At 52.0% G+C, this 18,550-nt stretch overlaps 7 protein-coding genes across 7 annotated transcripts; all 7 read right to left on the bottom strand.

Annotated features, from left to right (window-relative positions):
• Window positions 1-1,123: 1,123 nt before the first annotated feature.
• Window positions 1,124-1,960, bottom strand: ANOM_000161 (uncharacterized protein; the record flags this gene model as incomplete). The annotated part of the gene is made up of 1 exon (XM_015545419.1): window positions 1,124-1,960. One exon carries the CDS (start codon window positions 1,958-1,960, stop codon window positions 1,124-1,126), a length of 837 nt encoding a protein of 278 aa, XP_015412519.1.
• A 496-nt stretch (window positions 1,961-2,456) lies between these two features.
• ANOM_000160 (siderophore iron transporter) lies at window positions 2,457-4,362 on the bottom strand (the record flags this gene model as incomplete). Its single annotated transcript, XM_015545418.1, has 2 exons — window positions 2,457-2,593; window positions 2,661-4,362. 2 exons carry the CDS (start codon window positions 4,360-4,362, stop codon window positions 2,457-2,459), a joined length of 1,839 nt encoding a protein of 612 aa, XP_015412518.1.
• Window positions 4,363-5,588: 1,226 nt separating this feature from the next.
• Window positions 5,589-6,077, bottom strand: ANOM_000159 (uncharacterized protein; the record flags this gene model as incomplete). Its single annotated transcript, XM_015545417.1, has 1 exon — window positions 5,589-6,077. One exon carries the CDS (start codon window positions 6,075-6,077, stop codon window positions 5,589-5,591), a length of 489 nt encoding a protein of 162 aa, XP_015412597.1.
• Window positions 6,078-7,642: 1,565 nt separating this feature from the next.
• Window positions 7,643-9,178, bottom strand: ANOM_000158 (sugar transporter; the record flags this gene model as incomplete). Its single annotated transcript, XM_015545416.1, has 1 exon — window positions 7,643-9,178. One exon carries the CDS (start codon window positions 9,176-9,178, stop codon window positions 7,643-7,645), a length of 1,536 nt encoding a protein of 511 aa, XP_015412598.1.
• A 1,992-nt stretch (window positions 9,179-11,170) lies between these two features.
• Window positions 11,171-12,175, bottom strand: ANOM_000157 (metallophosphoesterase family protein; the record flags this gene model as incomplete). The annotated part of the gene is made up of 1 exon (XM_015545415.1): window positions 11,171-12,175. The coding sequence occupies one exon, from the start codon at window positions 12,173-12,175 to the stop codon at window positions 11,171-11,173; it is 1,005 nt and encodes a 334-aa protein (XP_015412605.1).
• Window positions 12,176-12,710: 535 nt separating this feature from the next.
• On the bottom strand, window positions 12,711-14,314 carry ANOM_000156 (MFS transporter; the record flags this gene model as incomplete). Its single annotated transcript, XM_015545414.1, has 2 exons — window positions 12,711-13,315; window positions 13,372-14,314. 2 exons carry the CDS (start codon window positions 14,312-14,314, stop codon window positions 12,711-12,713), a joined length of 1,548 nt encoding a protein of 515 aa, XP_015412606.1.
• Window positions 14,315-16,975: 2,661 nt separating this feature from the next.
• Window positions 16,976-18,351, bottom strand: ANOM_000155 (tryptophan dimethylallyltransferase; the record flags this gene model as incomplete). The annotated part of the gene is made up of 2 exons (XM_015545413.1): window positions 16,976-17,135; window positions 17,198-18,351. The coding sequence occupies 2 exons, from the start codon at window positions 18,349-18,351 to the stop codon at window positions 16,976-16,978; spliced, it is 1,314 nt and encodes a 437-aa protein (XP_015412603.1).
• Between the last annotated feature and the right edge of the window lie 199 nt (window positions 18,352-18,550).

Here is an 18,550-nt window from a genome sequence, read left to right as displayed (position 1 = left end):
TTCAACAAACTTGAGCAGCTGGAGCCACAATCATGAGTTCTTCCGTTTCACTCGCGTCCGATTTCTTCGCGACGAGCCACGCCAACTGGCCCAAAGTTAAGTCCAATTCAACCTTGACGCGCTCAGGCAAGTAGCTGTCCAGGTCGCCCAGCTTGCCAGGACTGGAGCCCGACAATGCGTGAATGTTGAGAAATGGGCCCACAAGACGCACAATAAGGCTGTATGGTTCACGATGGGTAATGGTTTTCAAGGGGTGGGCAAAGTACCCAATCCGAAGGCTGGTAAGCCGCATTTCACGACCGCCTCCGAGGTTGCCATAATGGATTTTGTATTATGACCTACACCCTGATATTGATACACAAGCTAGGTGCTGATCCGAGAAACTCAGGAGATGATAGGCAAAACGTTCTTTTACGCGCCGGGACTGGTAAGCCATGAAGAGTTCAGCGAGGCTCGACAGATTATTCCTCGCGTTAAGGCAGAGTTTATACAAAATCATTCCCGCAACGCAGAAGAGGCTCTCGAGTTAGAACATGCCTGGCCGTTCCAATGATTACATTCATATCGATAGGGCAATATGTCTCAGCTATCTCCTAGGACGTTGGACCATCAGATCATGTAGAATGTCACCACAACCAAATATAGCAATGTCAGAATAATGAGAAGACATGCATTTGAAAGACACTACTCCTATCCGTACCTTCTAGCATGTATTTCAATGGGAACTCTTAATCCTATTGTACAACTCAATGTTATACATAGTTCTGTACTCTCCCTTATTTTTCCTCCATCTCTTTCACCCTGACCTCGATTTAGCAAAATAACTGCACTGCGTTCTGCTCGGGGGGAGGCGGCTGTCTGGTTGTTTCCGTCATAGCGGTCTTCTCTGTTTGGCATTTTTCTATATGGTTTGTGGTATCTGATTATTTACATCAATCATCACTGTTCGTGTATCCCTCACATCCTGTGGCTGATAAAGAAAAGTGTGGTGGCATTACAATTCATGATTGGATTTCCGGCTGGCTGATTGGTTGATTGCAACCTCGGCTCCCCGCATTGCCCTCTTCCGGCCCGGAAGGTCGTTATTCCGGTCCGTCCCCATTCGTGCACGGCCTTTGCTACTCTATCGCGACAGCTTCATGTGGCGGTTGACGTCCTTGTAGAGCAGATAGCGGAACTTGCTTGGGCCACCGGCATAGCAGGCCTGGGGACAGAAGGCGCGCAACCACATAAAGTCGCCGGCTTCGACCTCGACCCAGTCCTGGTTGAGCCGGTAGACGGCTTTGCCCTCGAGGACATACAGGCCGTGTTCCATGACGTGGGTTTCGGCGAAGGGGATGGAACCGCCGGGCTCGAAGGTGACGATGGTGACGTGCATGTCGTGGCGCAGGTCGTTGGGGTCGACAAAGCGCGTGGTGGCCCAGGCGTTGTTGGTGTTGGGCATCGGCGTGGGCACGATGTCCTTCTCATTGAGGAACAGTGGGTCGGGCGTGTCGAGGCCGGCCACCGCTTCATACGCCTTGCGGATCCAATGGAACCGCGCAGTCGCCACGCCCGTGTTGCGCAGGGTCCACCCGCTTTTCGGAGGCAGATACGCATATCCCCCCTCTGTCAGTGTGTGCGTCTCGCCGGCCAGGGTGATGCTGACTTGGCCTTCCACAACAAACAGCACCCCCTCGGCGGTCTCGTCGAGTTCGGCGCGGTCACTGCCACCCCCCGGCTGCACTTCCATGATGTATTGGGAGAAGGTCTCGGCGAAGCCCGAGAGCGGACGGGCGATCACCCACAGCCGCGTCTGCTCCCAGAAGGGCAGGAAACTGGTGACGATGTCGCTGAAGGTGCCTTTGGGGATGACGGTATAGGCCTCGGTGAACATGGCACGGTCGGTGAGCAGCTGCGTCTGCGGCGGCAGTCCGCCGGTGGGTGCATAATATGCACGGATGTTGTTGTCGTTGCCCATGGTTGCGGAATTGTTCGCTGTAAATGACCCGGTAGACTTGTAGATCCAATCTCCAGACAGGCAATGCGACGAATGTCAGCGTAGGGAAAGGGATGTCCTTCTTAAATACAGCGACCGTCCGGCGTTGACCGATCGCGGGTCAGGCCGACGGTCGCAGCCGCGAGTGGATCCAAAGTCGCGGGATTTCGCCGATATCTCATGCGGGGAACGTCACTTAGTCACTTATCGGCGTTTGAGTGTGATTCTCGTTGGTCATTGCTTTGCATTAGACGCTGTTTGACAGCTCGTTCTGTCGCTCTGCATTGTGGTCGGTTTTGTTATATTCATCGTTTGTATTGTTTGTTGCTAAGTATTTCTAACCCTGGATGTTCATTTACCCCGGCGTCACACCCTAGAGATATATATGCACACAGACCATATGGAAATGCAGCTATGACTCTTATCACCACTCCTTTTGGCTCCGTCACTCAGTACAACTATAGTCAGTGAACCTTAATTACGTCTCCTTAAAGTACCTAGACTTCATCCGAGCCCAGAAGCTCAGCTCCTTCTTGCCACCCGTCGGGAGTTCGACTGGTTTGCCATCGAGGCCTAAATTGGTCACGGCGTTCTGCTGCTTGCCAAGGTAATAATCTATGGAAAAGAAAGTTGTAAGCATGTATACCGTCAGGGAACTATAGAAGACCGAGAGGACAATTACCAGGCATCATAAAAGAGCAGAAGATAGATAGCGTGGAGATGGCGGCGGCGACAATGAAAATGATGCCGTTGGTGCGCGCATAAGCTCGGATAGCCCCCTCACGGATGGGGTCATGCAAGTCATACTCGGTGTGAAGAATACTAACGGAACTGTAGATCTCCTGGAGTGTACTGTCCAGGGCGTCCGGAAGCTCCTGGCGCATGAACCCCAGCATGCGATCCGTCCAGATCGCGGAGGCAATGGCATACCCAGCGGCACTGCCCAGATACGTCCAAAGGAAATAAGCGGCGATGATGGATGCCATATCTTCGTGAGGCACCGAGGCCATGGCTCCAATGCGGGACCCAAGGGCAGTCAAAGCGCTGGTTCCCAGGAGCACCTGTGAGATGGCCAGCGCAGCCGTGCTTTGTGTGCTGCGCTGGTCGCTCGTGAGGCACGCCGCGTAGCCCACGACCTTCAGCACGGCCCCGATAATCATCTGGGTGCGATAACCGTGGTATCGGACCTGGAGGAAACCGCCAACCATGCTAAAGACAGTGATGGCAAGGTTCTGGGCACCGGTAAAGACGGTCCAGGTGTAGTTGTCCCAGTCTTTGATGATATAGATATACGAAGAGAAGTAGTTGCTTCCAAGTGTGGTTGTCATTTGGTCGAAAAGGTTGGCGCCCAGGGCAGCCAGGAAGACCTTGTTGGCGATGATCCGCTTCGTCATGATAGGCTTCGGCGCGATGTACATCTCGAATGCAACAAATAGTGCGAGAATGACGAAGCCAACAGCTTCCATGGCAATCATGCTGCGGTTTTTCCAGCCATTCTCAGCAGCCTCAGCAAGTGACAGCGGAAGAAGAATGAGCGAGAAGGAGAAACCGAGCAGCACGAGGCCGGGAATATCGATCGCAATCAAACATTGCCAGGCTGTATGTAACGTGCTCTCCTTTTCTTTCTCTGGCGCACCACTCCCCATTCTTCTGATATGGCGAGCTCTCTGCTGCGTCCCGTATAATGCGATGATCGCGGGGATGAGCAGAACCGGGATCATAATAGCGAACATGCCCAGACCCCATCTCCACTGTTCGGGCACAAAGGCATCAATAATGAAGCCATTGGTGAAGGTCGTCACGAGGTAGGGAGCGATGATCATGCTGGTCCAAAAGCCGCGCCACTGCAGGGTCGTCAGATCGCCCACAATGATTTGGCAGAGGATGTTGAGGCCAGCCTTGCCAACCGCCGTGAGGGCCACGCCAACGGTGTAGGCGACAAAGTTCGTGCAGCTGGCCGCCACCACATATCCGATCACATAAAACAGGAGAGAGATGATGTAGCTGGTCGGACGGGACAGGACGTCGGCCAGCTTGCCAATCACGGGCTTGGTGATACCATTAATCACCGTACTGGCGGTGTTCACCGCGCCCAGCTGGGCATGCATGCTGAAGGAGGAGGCCGCAATCAGCGTAAACTGTTGGGTAACCCCTCCATCCATGGCATAGACAAACATGGTGAGACCGAGAGAGATGATAATAACCACCAGGAATAGGCGGCCGGTCAGACCAGTATGATAAAAGACTTCGTTCAAGCCTTCTACGCTGCTGGAACCTGCATTCTCACTGTTTGGGATCTGCTCATCGCACTCCCTGGGGTCGAATTCTTTCCCTTGGTGGACATGGGTGGGAGAGGATTTGATAGTACCAGTCTCCGATGCCATTGGCCGAGGGGATGACAGTACTCGAGAGTTATCATCCATGGATATGATCCTCCGAATGCAAAGACAGACCGGAAAGCGTCGATTTGGGGGCTGTGGCACGGTCCATCGATAGAAAGAAGGGCACGACTGAGTTATTAGGAGCCGGTACTGATCCCTGCCATGGTGGAGGACTCGGCCTTGCGTGTGCGTACCCTGATGGAAAGCTCGGCGAACAGGCTACTGTCCGGTGGGCCCGGCCAAGTGCTTGCAGACGGCCGATCCAGTGCTAGGAATTCCACTTTTTTTTTTTGTCTTCACGAGGGTATTCTCGGTTGTTCGCGCGGGGAACCTCCAATTTTGAAATCCATTAGTAGTTCGACTAGGATGTTGCTTGCTAGAGTAATGGTCGGCTGATAGTATTGGTAACTTGAGATGTTTAGATATTATGCAAAGCGCCTGGTGACAATCTTGCATGAATCAATTTCGCCCAACCTTTAGGCACCCATGGGCCATGGCCCTGTCTGACCTAGAACAGAGATATTGGGTATATCGATAAATGCACATGTCATCATAAATATGAAGAAGTTGCATGGTTCTCAGAGGAAAGGAGAGCTTGCCATGGCTGTGAACTCTTGGGTATTAAAGCCTAGAGATACGTGATCCTAAATCCGTGGCAATTATAGTGAGCTTTAATAAAAATCCGGCGAGAAGCGATATGGACTCACTGAGCAAAGATAATGGTAGTAGAAAGGAGCAACTGGGCGCTCTCCATCATTTCCCCGCGCTACAGCCCTACAGTATTACGTACAAAATTCCAGGGCCTGACCCACAGCCCACCAGTCAGTTGGATTATGTATAGAGAGTGGCGCTAGTCCGATAAGATAATGAATGTCGATCCATGTTACAAAAGGTGTATCGTGGTGTTGAGAAACGAGATATAGCGCACAGCGATTGCTATTTCTAATCATATTCGAGACATACAACTAGCAAGCTGGGTGCAGGCTAGTAAGAGTCCAGATATCAACATGTGCTGACAGATTGTTTGAATCTGACAAAATCAAGCCCAGACTGCCATATTCCTCGTCTTATCACTTCTCCTTCCATAGTCATAATCTTGCCGTGTAGCGTCAGGCTACAGAGGTTGCTATGTGGTATCCGTGACGCGTAGGGAGGAGCTGGCAAGCAATGGCTACAACAAATAGTCAGCGAGTGTTCCATTAGCCTATAGGAGATAGCACCTACTCCTCCTAGCTCTTTGAGGGACAGTTGTTAAGTGCCACACAGCCAGACTCTCTTGTAACGAAAGCTGCTCTCTTTTCAGGGCAGGTGTTCAAGACGATACAACCTGCCTCTCGCTCGGACAGGCCATTGAAAAGCTCCCGCTTTTCAGGGCATGTTCCAAGAATGATGCAGCCCGCCTCTCTTTCCGACAGACCTGGAGCCTCTCCTCTCTTACCAGGGCAGTTGTTCAGCGCTACACAGCCAGACTCTCTCTTTTCAGGACAAGTACCCAGAATGATACACCCTGCTTCCCTCTCAGAGAGTCCCATAAGCGCTTCCCTCTTTTCCGGGCAGTTGTTCAGGATGATGCAGCCTGCTTCCTTCTCAGAGATGCCCTCGAGAATTTCCCTCTTACCGGGGCAATTGTTCAGGGCAACACAACCGGACTCCCTCTTTTCTGCCGGCAGAGCAACGACAAGGGGGGTCACCACTGCAAGAAGTGTAAAAAGACGCATATTGAAGTGGAAGCAAGTGGGAAATGATAAGGTGACAGAAAGGAAAGTACGGTGGCAGCTCGTTTGTCTGGTGTACAACATTGCCCCAGGTGGACAATTTATACGTAGGAGCGGAAGCCAGTTCAATACTTGACCTTGCTTGCTGATAACTGAAGGATGCAAATAAGGTTCTAGCAAGCCCTGCCAAGCACTCTAAGCTAATCTCCGCATTTCACGTCAAATGCAACTGGGCCAAACCTGCGGAAGGGGGTCCTAGATTCATCATTCTGAGGCCGAAGGAGCATGGTAGCAAGCCACGTGGTTCCCCATGCGTGCGGAAGCATAGATTCTAGAAGCGGAGTGCAAAGCCTTTCGCTGGGACAACTTGGGATATCGGACTTTAGTAGTCACCCGCCTCCGTGGTGATCATCATGGTTGACCGGAAAGGATTCATCTATTTCCCGGTGGACTGATAGACAGATGTAACATCGGAACAGTTGGCAAATACTCGCCATGTCAGCAATCCATGTATCAGCCAGGTAATGCTTCGACCAGGTTCAGTTGCGCAGGATGTGAGTGCCGCCTCATCACCGGTCTCCGGAATGTCATTATAGCCCGATTGAAAGGGGTATCGATAATGAAGTCGTCACAAACCCACCGTAAGCACCCAATAGATGCATCCCAAAGTCCTTCGAGCCGTCCGAGTCATAAATAGACAGTAAGCGCTAGCCTGGCAGGATGCCTATCAATCATTGAATCATTTTATTACACTTGTCAACAGGCAGAGCATGCAGGAAGGCATCTCCAGGCGAGCATTGGGGATTCAAATGATCCAAAGTATGCGTAGTGAGGAGGCAGCCTTCAAAATCCCTGCCCGTAGTGATCAAAAAACTTTAGTTACTTCCATCCGCGATGGTACCCTGTAAATATCATCTGTGTGAGAATGTATAAGTCTGGGCATTCCAACAAAATTGTTGTGGAGCCTGCAATCACGCTGGCAAAACAATATACAGCATATAATATGTGCAATCGCATAGGGAAAATGAAACATATGAATGACGGCGAAAGGAAACCTCGCGGAGGAATAAGAGGCAAGATGGAAATGGAGACTAGGGGCCGAGGCAGAGTTAGATTTAGAATGTTCCAATTCTATATCAAACAGAGACCCAGGCCCATTTGAATCATTGCTCGACTTTTTATCAATTTTTCTGGTGTCTGTGCACAACAATTAGCCATGTCATATGAAGCCAGTTAGACGTTGGTTGGACCTAGAATTCTGAGTTAGGATAGGAGATCAACAGCCAGCCGAACGGATTTACAACATCAGCGCCCTTAGGTTTAGTGTCTATCGCCTCTTGGGCTGATTCGGGGTTTTTCCTATAGGCACAAAGTAGGAGTTTCTTTTCCGCTGGCTTCGTACCATCAAACCCACGCGTATATATAGACAAAGAGAAAGAAAACAAAACATAGATATAGAAAATAATTCAAAATATAGTTCCAAGATCAATGCAATATAATAAAGGTTAGAATATATCATTCGTCGTCACACCACCGTTCCTATTAGGCCAGGTAGCTGCTCTCATAAGTCATACCGTCTCAATCTGCTCATCCTGGGTGCCCTTCTTCTTCAAATCACCCCCATCGTCCGAAGGAATAACATACGTCGCCCACTCGCGAACAGGAACCCTATCCTGGAAGAGCCTCTCGATATCTGCATTACTCCGCCCTGCAGTCTCACCAACGCAGAACCACGAGTACGCCAGCAAGAACAGCGATGTCCCTCCGTATACGAATCCAATCATCGGGCCTAGGTTCGCCGTATAGTACATATAGGGGCTGGTGAAGACCATGAGCCAGACGGTGACGAAGAACACGCCCATAGCGCACGAGGTGATCTTGTTTCTGTTCCGGCCGACGGACATTTCCGAGGCGATGGAGTAGGAGAGGGTTCCGATGGAAAAATTGTAGAAGATGATGTTGACGTATGCCAGGACAACGATGCCAATGCCAATGCCACGGCTGAGCGTGCCATCAGCGGCCTTGGTAGTTCCCAGACCGCCAACGGTGAGTAGTGAGATGAACATCCCGCAGGAGCACACGAGGAGGTTCGTACGACGCTTGATCCGGTTCCCAAGGACGACGGAGACACCGACCGTGATGATCTGCAGGACGTAAATGATTGTGTTGATAGTGAAGGGGTCCGCCACACCGATAGACTGTGCGAAGACGACGCCGTAGGTGTACCAAAACTGGATACCATTGATTTGTTGGACGAACATGACACCACAGGCGTAGAAAAGCTTGCGGCGCTCGACAGGATCGGTAATGAGGGAGGCCCAGGTGGCGTCCTTGGCCATTTCCTGTTCTTGTTGGACTGCGTCCTCGATGGCTTGGATATCCGCGGACGGGTCGTAGTCCGGCATGCTGCGGTTAATCTTGTGGAGGGATTTGATCGCTTGCTCACGCTTGCCCTTGGACATGTACCAGACTGGGCTTTCCGGGGTGAATGGGAGGCAAAGGAGCATGATGCCGGGGAGCACGACGAGGAGGCACATGGGGATGCGGTAGGACTGGGAGCTTTGGATGCCTTGTGTGCCTTGGTTGACGCAGGCTCCGACTAGTTGAGAGATGGACTGCATGAATTGAAAAGACATGAGAGCTGGGCCTCTGATAGCGGACGGTGCCACCTCTCCAATGTAGATTAGGCAGGTGGCAGTGAACTGCCCGACACCGAGACCGATCAGGACACGGCTGACGTAGAAGACCGGGTGCGAGCCAAATGAGCAGGCTTGCACGACGGCTCCGACAACGATACAGATCGAGGCAGATAGGAACACGGCACGGCGACCGAAAAAGTCATTGATGGGGGCGGCGGCAAGTGCACCGGCGAGTTCTCCCACATAGATGATACTAGCAGACAAGGACAGGAACGTTGTTCCGAGCGAGAAGGAGCCATCTGAGCCTTCCTCCCCGTAGTCCTTAGCGAACCATGTCATACCCTGAACACCGGTATAGTAGATTGTATCATATCCATAGCAAAGGGCACCAATGGCAGCCACCAGACAGAAGGCGATGGCCCGTCGATTCGACTTCCAGTCGATGTTGAGTTGAAGGCCTGCCATGTTCGGCAAGACCAGAATGTACTGTAGAGTCGGGAGGCCTGGGACGAAGAGAGCTCGACAGTAGAGCCAAGAGATATACAGGCCAGCAATGATTAGCAGCAATGATCGGGGCTCAGGTGGCACCCTTTATACCTCCTCTCGCTGGGGTGAAAAGTTTAACATGGCCGGGGTAAACCTCCACGGGGTTCGCAAACACACATCCTGCGTCAAGGCGTTGGAGAGCATCCCCAAATTCCCCCACTTCGCACGACTTCGGGGCTCTTAGCTCCAGTCGATGTATAGGCCAAGACATCCTGGATTGCTCTTTTCATGGAGACCTAAGTGCAACCCACATGCCGATCTTTCCTATCATGGGATGATTGAAGACCCCCACCCCGTGGATCGGGCAGGATTCCCGAATTTCACGAACGTAGGCCCATTTTTTCCAAAGAGCAACTGGGAAATAGTCATCCAACAAGCGGAGTACAAGACACCGGGCCGGCACAGCAGCAGGGTTGAGAGTCCCGAGTGACTACGCCAAGCCATGCCCAGTACCGGACGGGATTCCGCCGAGCACGGCAAACCGTATAAATGAAAGTGATTCTCCAGCCGAACGGCGGATCAAGACTAGGAAAAGCTTCTTCCTCATCTGATAGAGCAGGGTACTTGGAATACTGTCGGTATGTCGTCTCAGCTTCGTTGAGACTTGGGGAGATGCGTATCTCCCTTTACAAACCCAAGCCTGTCCCAAACTTCAGTCCCCGCTGCCAAGAGTGGGCACAGTGAGCGCGCTCAGGGCTCATTTGCCGGTCCTCCCAGGTTTCTCCGATAATGACCCGGGGGGCGAATATCTCTGGCACGTATCTCCTGGCCCACCCAGCCTGGGCACCCCGTAAATTCACACCTCCAGGTTCACCACCCAGATGTGATCCATTTGTCGCAGCCATGACTCGTGGGGGTGCTCGTGTACTACTCCGGAGAGGGCAAAAATCTCTTCTTGGCGACCAGAGTATGAGTCTGATCCTCTCCTTAAATAGTCGTTGTAAACCACTCGGTGTGTCCCAGAGCCTGTCCAGAGCGAACTCGCTCAGGCTTCGGCGCGAATGCTTTCAGATATAACTTTCTAAAAATCAGAGCACACATCTCTCAAGTGCTGCAGGACCCAAAGAACTCTGTGAACCGTGAAGTGGGTCCTGAAAGCAGAACCGGAGGTCAATCTCGCCCAGCTTATGGGTTTATAACATCGCGTCTAGCCCGCACCAGGACATCCTCAGTATTGCCCACGGTTCGACCGCTGGGCAGCGAATACAGGTCGATGGGTTGTACATGCTCAAGCTGCAGCGCCTCGCCTGTTGCTTTGTCTTGCATATGAATCGCGAGTACTTCAGAATGCAGCAATTAAGAGTCTCGAAGGCGCCCCCGGATTGATACATCCCAGTGGATTGACAACATAATAAATCTAAGCAAGTGCCCTCTTCTGTTTGTACAGGACCCAACAGCTCAAGAGCATAGCAGAAGTTGGCCGTCACCCCCCAGCGTGTTGTTTTGGTAGTTGCCCAGACGTTCATTTTAATACTTTCTATGATCCGCCAGTGTCTATTGGAATCGCTGACCCATCGGCTAAAGAAGCCATATTTACACTTGGCCCCGGTGTATCCGCGGAGCCCGTTCTCCAGCCGACGCCTCCAAGCGCAGAAGGCCTAAACTCACTGAGTCTAGTAAGAAGCCATGAGCAGCCAAATTGTGTAACGAGGAAAGTGGTAGACGGACCCTCACCCGTCCTCAGTAGTTATAAATCTACGCATACTGGAGATAACGAAAGAAAGTCAGTGCGTCTTTTGTGGTTGCTAAAAGTTGGGCGACCGAGAAGATATAGGAGGCGCCGAATCGTTATGATATCAGGGCGGCCATCGATTCACTTGGTTTGGCCTGAAGTAACACAAGACACGCATTGTCTTAGATCGGCATAGCTGCAAGTCACACTGGGTTCCAATCCAGTCATATGGCTACTGCTTATGCTGTTGGGGCAACAGGCGTGTCAGCACATTTGACCTGCACTACTCGATGCTGAAATCCCGTATCGGTTGACTCAACGACCAGCGCGCTAAGACTGTAACCATATAGACACGCGGAATCCAGTCCGATTGAATGGCTGCCCAGCTGCAGACCACGTTTCGCATCGTGCCCAAATATCACAGTAGTTCGGGTAGTCAGTTGGTCCTGCCACTGATCCCAGTGAGTAGCCCAGCCTTCCTCTCCCGATGCCTCCGCCGGCACGAAGGTGCCTTCATCGCCTGGCGGGTGAGTGACGCTGCGCATGTGCATTACAGCATGGGGATCCTGCTTTTCCAGCGGGACACCAGGGGTGAGACCAGCATGTACGACAATAAGAGTTTCATTTAGGGATGATGCTGGGTGGTACGGTAGCTTGATGCGCAAGATCAATGGCAGAGCAGCGAGCCAGTCGAGCTGGGGCGCCGAAAGTGCGCGGGCTGTGCTGTACGTTGTTTCGCTGTGTCGTGTGTGAAGACTACCTTCGAGAGGTGCGCCTTTTTCAGGGCCGTCGGATGCGAGAGTCTCACTAGGTGAATCAACTCCCGAGTTCCCAGGTAACTGTGCGGTACCGCTGGATACGCTTCCAGCATGCATTGAGCTGTCTCCTCTTGCGTTAACTTCCACGGCAGCATCGAGGACGGCATTGTCATGGTTGCCTCTCACGGCGGTGGCGCCCAACTCCATGACCAGATCGATCACACCAGGGCTGTCCGGCCCTTTGTTGATCAGATCACCAACTAGTACCAGATGATCCCCTTTGTCCTTATCGAAGCTGACCTTTTCTAGAAGTGCCTCCAGAGATCTTTTCATGCCGTGTACATCACCCACGATGACTAATCGTCGAGTAGAAGATCCCTGGTCATTTTCCGCGGACGATACGAGTTGCGGAGTGAGACTGCTGGGCAGGTCTGATATAAACGTGGTGATGGGGAAAACCTTGTCGGCATCTGTTGCAGGAGTCATTGTTGTCCGTGTTGTCCGTGTTGTTCGTGTTGTCTGTGTTATTCCTCGTCCTCAGTGGCCAAAGGGAACAAAATGCACGTGGCTGTTGGAAACGGACGCACGTGATCGACGGACTGATCGGGTTAAGCGCATTCCCACCGTTCCAACATCGGCAACAGACGACCTCTCCATATCTCCCACGAGTATCAAGACGTCTGTCTTGCTTGGTTCCTTTTCTTTGGATATGACTGACATTCTATTACATATCATTCATAGATATAGGTACTCACACTGCGAGAAAGAGAGGATAGCTTGATAACAACTGTGCTAGGCGCGCTTTTCATTCGTGATATATAATGGAAAGACGGTATATCTGGGAGCTGTGAAGCGGTTCAGCCGACATGCTCGCCTTCAGCGCCAACCCTTAAATAAGTTCGAAAGCATTTTCAATGTGTCCAGCACTACACGTATGATATATATAAGGAGAAACAGAGCAGATGGGCCGATAGCAAGTGGTCTAAATCTCATCAACACCCAACGATTACCCAATGATTGATCACGCCGAGACCTGATACCGTGAGTTCATGCGGATCTTCTTGCCATAAAAGTAGAACACCACCGGCACCGGCAGCAAACACAAGGCGACAAACCCCAGTAAGGAGTTCCCCCATCCCAGCCCCAGCTTCGCATACATCGAGTGTCCGGCAAGCGGCAGGAAGGCTCCGACAATGGACCGTACGACCGTATTAGCCGCGATGGCGGAGGCAGCGTATTCGCCAAACGCGTCCACCAGATACGCTTGGATGGGAAGCAGGGTGGCGATCATCCCGCAGGCGACCCAGCTCAGTCCAATAATGGGCATGATCCAGTGGACATGCATCTGGGCGGACCAGCCGTACCAGAAGAGACCGATGGGTATCAGGAAGCTCCCTGGGATGAGCGGCGGGAGCCGGAATTCTGGCTCCGGTTGGCCATTGTTTCGGGCGATGAGGCGATTTTGGATCCGGTCGGAAAAGGCGCCGAAGCAGGAGATACCAATGAGGGCTCCGACACCAATGCCGATGTACACAAGTCCGGTGGCGCCCTGGCTGAAATGGTAGGTGGTTTCGTATACTTCCGTGACCGTGGTGAAGAGCAGGTAGAGGTAGCCGAAAACCACGCCTATGGGCATGCAACGGTTACGCTTCGTGCCGCGTCCGCGATCTGGAGCGACTCACCTGTGTATAGAGAGAACAAGGCAACATTTGGAGTAAGAAAGAGTAATTTAGTTGGTCTGGTTATTGCTTGGATGAAAACCTTCTTAGAGTCCAGCTTCAGGGCCCGTCCAGCGTTCTGCCCCCGATCCGGTTTCGTTTCGGACTCGATTCGCTTTTTGCCGCAGGAGAACCGGCTCGTAGGATTTGGATAGCACAAAGATAACCAGAATAACGGCGACTCCTGACTATATCGATGAACGAGTGAGTTTGGACCACGAGTGAACGGATCGAAGACGCCACTGACCACAATGGCTAACAACCAGAAGACCCATCGCCAGCCTTGTGCTTCGGAAAGGTAGCCACCTGCGATCGGCCCAATGACGGGGCCCAGGAGCGGGCCCAGCCCATAGATGGACATGGCGACTCCACGCTCCTCTCGAGCAAACATGTCCGCGACCGAGCCCGCGCCCAGGGTGACCGGACTGCTGCCGGAAATTCCAGCGAACAGGCGAAAGACGAGAAGCGCACCGACGTTCGGGGAGAGAGCGCCTGCGATATTCCAGACGGTAAAGATTAACGTGCCCACCTGGTAGACGCGCAGCCGACCATAGATTTCCGAGAGCGGCGCCAGAAACAGCGGTCCGACGGCGAAGCCGACGAGGTAGATGGAGACGACGAAGGAAGTTAGAGTCCGGTTGGTGGAACCGAATTCTTTCATTACGAGCCCCTGTGCTGGTGCGACGATGGACGAGGTCAAGGGTGTGAGAAAGGTGAGATATGAGATGATTCCCATATTCCACCATTTCTTGGTTCTCGACCAGTTCACCGGTCGCGCAGGATCAGCTGGCTCATCCCAGGCCACCTCCTGGGTCGAAGGATGGGATACCTTTTCTGCAGACTCGCCTCCCCATTCATGACCGCTGTGTGTTCTGCGAATCGCTGGCGGCTCTTCCTTGTCACCCATGTTCCTATCTATGACCTTGTGATGAGGGTGTTAGCGATTCTGATTGGTATGGAGGCACTTTAGAGAGGAAGATGGGTTGTGCTCACCGGGTCATACTGGTACAACAGGCTAACTTAGGAGCTGCCTTATTTCGCCCCGGTAGTGCGCGCCTTCCCCAGGGCCCCTTGCTTAGCCTGCTGGGATCACCACTGGCCAGCGAATGAAAGACATAGAAGAATAAGTAAGCAAAGAAAACAGAGCAAGCAAGACGGATAATATGATTTTACGAGGCACATGGCGCCACATTCCCCCGATTTGCTTGAAGTAGCCTGGACCCTCTGGAGTAAGCTTATTCGACTCTAGGCTGAGAACTAATACGAACAAACGAGAAAGTAGGCGTACCAATGAAGTAGCTCGGTGATTACCCAAGGGTTGGGTGATCATATAACGGGGCCGTTCCATAGGATAGAGGTGAAGACACTCTGACCGTTTGTGCAGATAAGCTTTTCTCCGTAGTCAGACTCTGTTGCTTTCTTGTTGTGGCTCTTGCAATTTTTCATAGCTGTTGCTACGGTCGTTCGATATATTACACAATCCTCTACTTTTCGATATCCTTGGTTACACTCAACCGACTCCCGAGAGGGTGCAGGAAGGGCATGGAATATCCCTGCAACGCGAGTGGATTGAAGGAGAACCCAACTCGCAAATCGCTGGGTCTCCATGATACGTACTGAAGATTTATAGCATGGGAATGCTTCAGGCATCGCATGGCGAGATCGTTAGGAACCCAAGCGCTCGTGGGCTGAACGTAGCCAGAATCAATGTATGCAGACGCAAGGTGATATTCGTGGCTGGCTCAATCAGACCTCACGAGGCAAGCATCAATGTCCTTGCATGTCAATTATTTTTGCTAAGACTTTCTCGCTCAGATGCAATGCTACCGGAAGGTGAGTATGACAGTGTGCAGGATCCGTACAGGCGTGCGAGACTGGCAAATGTGGCACCCGGCAATTCAGAAATGCAATCCTATCGACACGCACATGCCATATCCGGGCACGCGTACCGGCATGGCTTCACTAGATGGATGTCTGATTCCACTTATTGAAGGTTATTGCAGGCCCAGACGGTCATGACCAGTCATTTCGTGAGCCAGGGTTGAATCAACGCCCTGTTTCTCAGCTCGAATAACTGTTCGATACAGCTGACCAAGCACAAACCTTGAGCATCGAGATTTGCTCTGAGATCAAGAATGCATTGAAGCAAGGCAACCGCTTCATCGGTCGCAATATGATCTTCAGAGTTAGTGGTCAGCGTGTGGAGGCGCTGCCCTCGATTCCTAGGACATCGTGGGCGGGAAATCACGATGAAACAAAGACTGCGAGTCTACTTTTAAATCGGTGGATTTGCTCATTGGACTGTCTCCCCGTCATCCCTTGACTTTCCGTTCTGGTATTCTCGAAGATCGCTGCTAAGGTTGCTAGCTTCCTTGGCCATTCCAGTGTCGCCTGTCTTAGTCTGGCGAATGGCATAGTTGCCCATGACACCATCTCTCGCGATGTAATCAGCCTGGGTGGTGGCAGTTCGGGGACCTACGACGCGCTTCGTCTCGAAGACTAAGGCAAGACCGTCACTGTCGTTGAACGCAATGACTAGTTGGGCGGTCACGGCGAAACCTACTACACCGAAGATAATACGCCTCTGAATTACGATGTGGAGGGATTCTTCAACACGACTGAGACTCGGATCTACCTTGGACGGCTTCAAGTGCCCTATGGGCGCCGCAACCCTGCTCCTGCGCACGAAGATTACGTGACCTTGAACACAGGGCAAAAGACTGAATATCCTCCAGGCCAGCTCCAGGACCGGGAAGCATTCGCGAAATGGGTCGATGCTATCTCCCAGTTTGAGTTCTTGGATGAGGGCGTGTACCGAATCCCCGAACCGGTGCCAGAGGACCTCACTTGGGCGTCGGATTATTCGGCCTTGCTTAGGGGGTATACGGATGAGGTTCTCGATCAGATGGTGGCGTCTTAGTCGCTGTTCTGGGTGTGTGGACCCTTGATTTTGTGCACTTGTAGAATGGCGGCCGCACCCTGATAGTTGTCTAGAGCTTGTGGGTTCAGTCTTATGTATCTCGACCTACACATTAATGACCGATATTTGCTTCGCAGATTGCACGTGTAAAGTGTATCGATACCAGATAGTTACAACCGTTTTACATCCAAAGCTCCGTATGTACTTGAGGTTTAGAAAACCATTAAGATATCCCAACTCCTGACGTAGACGTGGTATCGGAGGCAGCAATTTCTATTGATAGTATCATGTACATGGTGCTACCACTTAGTGCATTCCGACATCTAATGAGATTGCATCACAATATCATTTCAATGAAATATTAATACTGAGCTACAACTGTTGAATTCAATCATTTAGGTAATAGGAATGCGAAACTTCATGCGGAACACATATTGAATTTCGGTGTAGAATGGGCAACTAGAAAGGGGGAAACTTTTGATGGGGAGTCAGCGTGGCAACAAGGGCTCTGATCGTTGCTAATACGGACATACGCGGACATTTCGCTGGGTTTCCAACCCTCATGTCCAGGATGGAATATTCGCCCGACCCGAACACGAGCGAGTGAAACGTGGAATGTATGCATGGAAACGAAGAGGGAAGCTGATCTCAAAGGGTCTGCCCCTCACGGCACATCGTCACCCCTTGCGCAGCAACTCCGCAAGCCTCGAAGGTGTGAAGGTACACACTCATGTAGGGTTTCTTTCCCTTATACGAGAACGAGATCCACGCTTGCAGATGATTTGCGGTATGCAGATCCACATCCGGACTGCCGGCGAAGATCAGCCCCACTCTATTCATTTCATTCGTGATATACAGGTCAAGACTTACTAGTACGATGCCAAATCGGACGGATAGCTTCCAGCCAAGCCACCCCACCCTCGACTCTCAAAGAAGGCGGCCAGTCCTTGTGCGATGGTTTGATCGTTCTGACCAAACGCAGGGAAATAGATCTGGGGCTCGGGAAGTGGGCTTTTCGGAGACAACGTGAAGTTGACAATGAAAGGAAGTTGTTCCTGCGGGGAGGTACCAGGCTCGTAAAAGCAGTCCGGGAGTGGACATAGACCCTCCGTGACGGGCAAAAGCTGCCACAGCTCTCGGAGGGCAGCCAGGCCTTCCAGAGTCTCTGGATCGTTCCGTCGCCCGTTCAGAGTCCAGATCCCTTCAATGGAAGCCAGGCTCAGCTGACGTTCCATACAGTAGACTTTGATCCGGGACTCAGATGGTTGCACTAAATCACAGGACAGAAAGTGGCCGAGGAGGGTGGGAGCCCGCTCAGCCAAAAACTGCTCGAGAGTGGCCAGTGGGCTGGCAATTTTACCACCCTGGTCCGCGGCCTTGATTGCGTCAAACATGAGCTTCTCTTTCGGGGTGCCGGTCGCGATAGCCTTGATCCGGGGGTATATGTAGGTCTTCAAGACAATATCGCCAGACGGCTCCAGATCGGCCGCCAACTTGTTTTGCGTCTTGAAGACGGGGACTGGGATGTTTCCATCACACAGAGTTTGAGCCTCCTTGTCGGAAACGACCAGTGATTTGGTAAAATGATCAAACCATTCCAGATCAAGGCCTGAAACCATGGCCTTGAGGTCCTGGAGAACAGGCCTGATGGCTCTGGTGTTGAACGGATCCTCCAGCGTGCCCGTTAGGGGACCGAGGGGCTCGAAGGCAAACCGCAGGAGCGATTTTGAATAATTGAAGCTTAACTCGAACGGAAGTCCGAAGCGCGTTAGATGACTCTTCCAGTGCATGGGTTGACCTTTCTCAGGATATGGACCCAACGCCGGGATGATGACCTCGCGGTGGATGCAGAGAAACTTGTACTGTGCGTGAACGTCATAGCTGGCCCCCGCCATCATGGCGGCAAACATTGGGGCAGTGCTATACCACCATTTCGCGTGGTCACTGTTCGAGAGGTTCAGGGCTTGGCTGAGTACGCGGAAGGGCTTTGGCAGCTGTATTGGTGATTTCCTGGAAATTTCCATTGTGCAGCGTTCTAGTTGCTGGTTTGCAGTATGGATTCAGAGTCAAACGGCGTGGTGAGCCGATGGAATACTCCCCTGCCTTTTCTGTTCCGGTCATAGTATGATATTCATGGTTCTCTAGGGGGGTGGGGGGCGGCATCACCCTCTCTGTGTGTTTGTGAAGGTGACTGCATGACGCAGGCTATACGAGCTGGTACTC

The sequence above is a fragment of the Aspergillus nomiae genome (assembly GCF_001204775.2).
Source record: "Aspergillus nomiae NRRL 13137 chromosome Unknown contig00001, whole genome shotgun sequence".
Classification (NCBI taxonomy): domain Eukaryota; kingdom Fungi; phylum Ascomycota; class Eurotiomycetes; order Eurotiales; family Aspergillaceae; genus Aspergillus; species Aspergillus nomiae.
This window is presented reverse-complemented; position numbering and strand designations above follow the sequence as displayed.